A 6,093-nucleotide genomic window follows, 5' to 3' on the forward strand; every position below is an offset into this window, starting at 1 on the left:
AGCGACCAAAATCTTTTCGCACATCTCGTAGCTCACGCTGGTATAGAGTCCGGGTAGTTACTGTTGATTTTTCGACATCCCCATCCTCATCTTCAGTCTCCTGCACCTTTGATGGCCCAGCCTCGTCTTCAGTATGCCCAGACTTAGCAGAAGACTGTTTGCGTTGTAAACGACCTGAGCCTCTATACCATTTTTTCACCTTGTCTACAGGGGCAACTTGCACTGCTACAGCTCGTTTCTCTGACCCAGACACAGGGTCTGCCACAGGGGTTGGAATACCCTCTGCGGGGTCAACTTGCACTGCTACAGCTCGTTTCTCTGACCCAGCCACAGGAGTGGGAGCAGCTGCAGGAGCTGGAGCTGCTGCAGGAGCTGGAGCTGGAGCGGCTGCAGGGGCTGGAGTGGCTGTGGGAGCTGGAGCTGGAGCGGCTGCAGGAGCCGGAACGGCTGCAGGAGCTGGAGCGGCTGCAGGAGCTGGAGCTGGAGCGGCTGCAGGAGCTGGAACTGGAGCAGCTGCAGGAGCTGGAGCTGGAGCGGCTGCAGGAGCTGGAGCTAGGTTGCTAGTAGCATCAATTGCAGCTCGATAGGCACAAGCCAGACCCCAGCACGCTACAGTGATTTGTGTCACTTTGGAACTGCCAGAGTCATGACACCTTTTTTTCAAGCATTCTGCCAGCTTTTTAGGATTTTGCAGTTGTTCAGGGGTGAATGTCCAAAACACTGGAGGTGACCACTGCTCTAGAAACCTGCCCATATCCTCCCACACTCCCTGCCACTCGCAACTATCCCGCCTCAAGAGAGATCTCCGGATGAGATTCCTGAGTAGTTGTTTAACCCTCCACAAAACCTGAAGCGCATTCAGGAGACATAACAACAAGAGCAGGCTGGTCTGAGTATCCCAAGGATATTCAACATCTCGGAGAACCACCGTAACTAGCTCGGGGGATAAGAGGGTGGTGGTGAAGTAGAAAGGGAGAGTGAACAGGTAGGGAAACATGTCTTCCCCTGTCCCCTTCACAGATTGGCTCCCTAACGAAAACAGGCAATAGGTGTAATTGCTAATAGTTTCCGAGATATGGGTTCCAAAGTATAGAGTCGACGTCAGTGCTGAGTACAAATACCAGGTTAGAGTCGTGACCAGATATTTCATCATTTCATAAGCCATTGCTACACCGCACAGTACCATAACAATCTTAAACCAGGGCCCGGAAAGGATAAACAGTGCAACAGGGAGCACATACAGAAAGTAACGCACCATAAAACTCAATTTGGAATACAGGTACAGCAGACTGGAGATTAAGGCAATCAACATCGTGACTAGCAACTATTAAGCAGGTCCAGTACTTATACCAATTTTAGTTTAACACACTCTGGTCAAATCTGTCGATATCTCAACCCTTCGAGCCCCACGTTGGGCGCCAAAAGGGCTGTTGTGGTTTAACCCGGCTGGCAGCTAAACACCACACAGCCGTTCGCTCACCCTCCCCCCTCCCTCTCTGGGATGGGGGAGAGAAACGGGAAAGTGAAGCCGGTGAGTTGAGATAAAGACAGTTTATTAAGACAGGAAAATAATAATAACAATAATAATAATAGTGATAATGATAATAGTATTAATAATAATAATGTGTAAGAAACAAGTGATGCACAATGCAATTGCTCACCACCCGCTGACCGATGCCCAGCCTATCCCCGAGCAGCCCGGCCCCCCACCCCGGCCAGCCACCCCTATATATTGTTTAGCATGACGCCAGATGGTATGGAATACCCCTTTGGCCGGTTTGGGTCAGCTGTCCTGGGTCTGTCCCCTCCCAGCTCCTGCTGCACCCCCAGCCTGCTCGCTGGCAGGACAGAGCGAGAAGCCGAAAAGTCCTTGGCCTGGTGTAAACACTGCTCTGCAACAATTAAAACATCAGCATGTTATCAGCGCTCTTCTCATCCTAATCCAAAACATAGCACCCTACCAGCTACTATGAGGAAAAATTAACTCTGTCCTAACTGGAACCAGGACAGTTGCAGTCGTGCCTGTTGCCACTGTCGAGGATCCAGGAGTGGCTTTACGAGCAAGTGAACATGCGGATAGAAGGCTGCATCATCGTGAGTATCAGCACGACCCCGCGTTACGTCGTTAGTTTGTTTTCCCTCATTCACAATCCTATTTTCTCTTGTCAAGAAAAACTAGCACAAGGGAAAAAAAATTCGTACTTCTCTAACAATTAGTCTTCATTGTCCAGCCTGGGTCAGCAAAGCTGATGATGGTTTGTGTTGTTGCTGAACTAATTGCCACTGTTGCTGCTTTCTAGGGCTTTGACGAGTACATGAATTCGGTGCTGGACGACGCAGAGGAGATTCACTCCAAGACAAAATCAAGGAAACAGCTGGGTATGTCGTGTGTCTGTGCAACCCGAGTGACGCGCGGTCTGAAACCTGCCCGGGTGAGCCTTCTAGGTAGCAGCACTGAGAGGTACCAACCATGTGACGAGCCTTGATGTTGAAGTTCCGTGAGCAATTACTGGCTACATCTCTGTCCCTGATGAGTTTTGAGCTGCTGATTTTGCTGGATGAAGGAGAATCTGTCCCTGCCTGAGGCCAGTTCTGGTCTTTGAAACGTGTAATACCAGGCGGCCTGCACTGGCTGGAGGAGTCTGGTCACAGCTCCTTTCAGCTGCATCTAAAGCCGGTGGCCCTGGGCGATTCTCACACTTGCTGTGATCTCTGAGTCAAAGCCGGGAGCCACGGTAGCGGCAGTGTTTATTTACCACCTGCTGGTGGACAGAAGCAACGATGTGCGCCCAGTGCTGGGGTTTTCAGCAGGGAGAGCGTGCTGCTGGAACGGGGACGGTGGCTGGCGTGGGACTTGTGAGTGTGGGGCAGCTGGCAGGAACAGGACTCTGCGTGATGGGCAAAACCCTGCTCAACCACACAAAATACTTTCTGAAAACATGAGATTATTCTCGGATTCTGGGCTCTCTCTAATCCCCTCTTTCCCTTCTCTTTGCTGCAGGCCGGATCATGTTAAAAGGGGACAACATCACTCTTCCACAGAGCGTTTCTAAGTAGAATTTGCCATCCTTAGAACAAAGGTGGCTGCCGTGCTGCGGAGTGACTGAGTGCCAGGGGAACGCGGCCCGCTGGTAGATAGGAAGTTGGGGTAGATAGTAACTGGGGTTGCATGCTGAGGACAAAAGTCCTTCCTTTGTGGGAGAGAGTTTTTTGTAGCTTGAAACAATACGTGATGTATTTCACAAATAAACATTTTTCACATTAACTGTAAATGTAAACCACTAATCTGCTTGTTTTCAGTCTCTTCCTTCCGTGAATGGAGAAGGAGGAGAAATATAGAAGCGTGGGCTTTTCGTTTAGCTGTGGATCTGATAAGTTTCGATAACGCTATGTGCTTTCTTGACCATTACATCTGCATTATGTGGCCAGGGTGGACTCGTTCAGGGCACGGAAGCCCCACACAGTCCTTGAGCTAGCAGGGTGCTAAGGAGGGTGTTGGAGATTTTGCATGCAATTGCAGCCCTTTGTTGCCGCAGTGACAGGTTCCTCAGATTCTTTCTAAACAGGGTTTAGCTTGTTGAGAATCTTTTTGGGAGTGTTTATTGTGGATCAATCGGTAAGAGTATCTTAGTGGGCCTGTGAGGGATTTGGGGCTGTGGTGCAGTAACCCAGCGTTTACAAGTGTTACTGCTATGCATGCTTGTCAAATAACATCTCCAGATCAGAGAGTGAGAGCGGGCAACTGGTTTGGATTAAATCTGTCACTTCTTGCTGCTTTGGACAGAGCCTGTAGATTAAACCCATGTGCTGTTCAATAAGCTGGGGTATCAGATGTGTCGGTTGGGTGTTTATCATTTGATTTATTTTTTTTATCCGTTTGGAGATCTGTCTGTTCTATTTAAGTTTCCCCAAGAGAGCTGAGTTGCTTGGTGCATCGACCAAAGATAAGTTCCCTGGCTGACTTGGGACAACCAGTCCCCTCATTTTCTGATCACAAAAGAAAAAAAAAAAAAACAAAGAAGAAAAATTTTGACTGTAACTGTAACTCAGAAACTAAGATTACCTGAATGGAGAGAAATGAATTTTGATGCACAGGCTGTGCTACAAATCTGTTAATCAGCATTCAGTTTTTCAAAACTTCCATTTGTGTATCATCATCGTGAAAATTAATAAATTCAAAGTGGGAGATCCTTTCCTGAAAGGGAAGGACAGAAATACGAGTCTTGCTGTGGGGCCTACCCAGCGCAGTTCTGCCGCTCCGAGAAGTAATACGTCAGGAGTGTCAAAGCAGACGTTCACTTGCCCTGCCCTACCCTGCTGCTCCTCAGCCCTTGCTCAGGCCTTTTGGGCCATCTGGCCGTCCGTCTGGCCGTCTATCCATCCATCTGGCTGTCTGTCCGTCCGTCTGGCCCTCTGTCCCTCCGTCCCACCGCCCTGCCCCGTCCCTGCCGTCTCCCTAGGGAAGCAAAGAGTCCCTGGGCTGCCTTCAGGGGGGAGGTTCTGCTCAGGAAATTAAAGCTTCCCCCTTAACGGGCGCCTTGCGAGTTATTTTGAGTTCCAACCTTCTGCCTTCCTTTCGTAGCAGTGCCTCTGAGGGGTGCGCTGTAAGGTAGCCGTCATCTGGCGCGCTGCTCCTGCGTTTCCCAAAGGAACTGCCTTCGGGATCTGACTAACTCTGGATGCACGCGGTTGTCACCTTAATTTCTCTGTTAGTTTGCTGAAAACAACCCGCTTGGGTGACCTTGGTGTTTGTTTCTTAAACCTTGGATCGAGGAGGTCTCTGTTTCCTTATGCTGATGTTCACGATGAAAGTGCAGAAGGGATGCTTACTGTTGCCCGGGTCAGTCCTGTTGCCAGGATGGGAATGTTTAGCCTACCGGCCCTCTGGTGCTGTTAGGCTGCACTCGGAGTGTGAGCTCTGGGCCTTATTTCGAAAAGACTGCGTTATTTGAGTGTACAAACCCGAGATATTCTGCGGATAGGTGATTCTCAAAGCACGTCAGAACCACCACTGTGGCGTGTCCTGGAGTCGGACGCACGTTTGACTGATCAGGCGGAGCAGGTGAATTGAATTTGTTGCTGGATGGCGAGGTGTTCTGGGGGAAGAGCTAGTCTAAGGAAAACTTCCTCTTACTGCCCCTTCCCATCTCAAATGGCCACTGCCTGGGGAAATTGCTTCTTTATGACATTAACTACAACGTTACAGTGAGGATGAGGAATCATCATTACTCCCATAGTTATTTGCTGCCAAGCCGCAGCGTTGATTTCAGAGACTTAAAAAAAAAAAAAGGAAAAGAAAGGAAGTATGTATTCTTTCACATACTCTCTTTTCCCTGAGAGTAAAGGTTGTAGCTTCTGCAGTACCCTTCCTCTGGAAACGATTCCCAGTGCCTGCTCAGACACTGGGGAGGAAAATGACAGAGAGAACAATGGAGGAGAGCCACCCGATACAAAGAAAGGAAAAAAGGGGTTATGGATGAACGGAAAGCCACTACATAAAAAATTGGTGCTATCTAAAAATTGGTTAACGGTTTGGGACCTGCAGGTGCTGCCTACACGTGCGTGTGTTGCAGTCGTGCCTGTTGCCACTGCGCAAAATGGAGAGAGCTTCTTTGTCGAATGCAGCATGTTAAAGCATGCGCCATTGCCTGGAAGAAATGCACGGCCTTCCCTCGTGTGGGACTTCTTCCCCATTGATCTGTGGTTTACCTGAAGGTTTACCATAACCTACATAAGTTTCAAAAGCAAGCAAGCAACCAACCAAAAAACAACACCAACATTAAAGAGTGGCAAGGCAGATGCTCATCTGGGGACTCTGACTCATCGGTGACATCACCAAGCAAAGCATTGTGAGCGCTTCGGGTCGGGGCTGCTGTGGCGAGCCTCGCAGCCGGGAGGGAGAGCAGGTACGGTTCGCCTCTGGCGGGTCTGTGTCAGCCCTCTGCCCTGGTGGCTTCGTTAGCAGTGAGAGTTTGACTGCTGTGTTCCCAGCTTTCGCTTCTGCACCGACCGTGTGGCAGAGCCCGCAAGCTGCTTCCTCAGCTGGAAGAGGAAGAGGAGTGACCTCAACTGTGCCGAGGTAAAGCAGAACCG

The 6,093-nt window shown here is 49.7% G+C and overlaps 1 protein-coding gene across 1 annotated transcript; it reads left to right on the top strand.

Annotated features, from left to right (window-relative positions):
• Positions 1–1,995: 1,995 nt before the first annotated feature.
• On the top strand, positions 1,996–3,057 carry LOC308186486 (small nuclear ribonucleoprotein E-like; the record flags this gene model as incomplete). The annotated part of the gene is made up of 3 exons (XM_080608602.1): positions 1,996–2,094; positions 2,301–2,379; positions 3,002–3,057. Coding segments are annotated over 3 exons (234 nt in total), but the record flags the coding sequence as incomplete, so codon positions are not given.
• Between the last annotated feature and the right edge of the window lie 3,036 nt (positions 3,058–6,093).

The sequence above is a fragment of the Anser brachyrhynchus genome (assembly GCF_964034855.1).
Source record: "Anser brachyrhynchus genome assembly, contig: SCAFFOLD_50, whole genome shotgun sequence".
Classification (NCBI taxonomy): Eukaryota; Metazoa; Chordata; class Aves; order Anseriformes; family Anatidae; genus Anser; species Anser brachyrhynchus.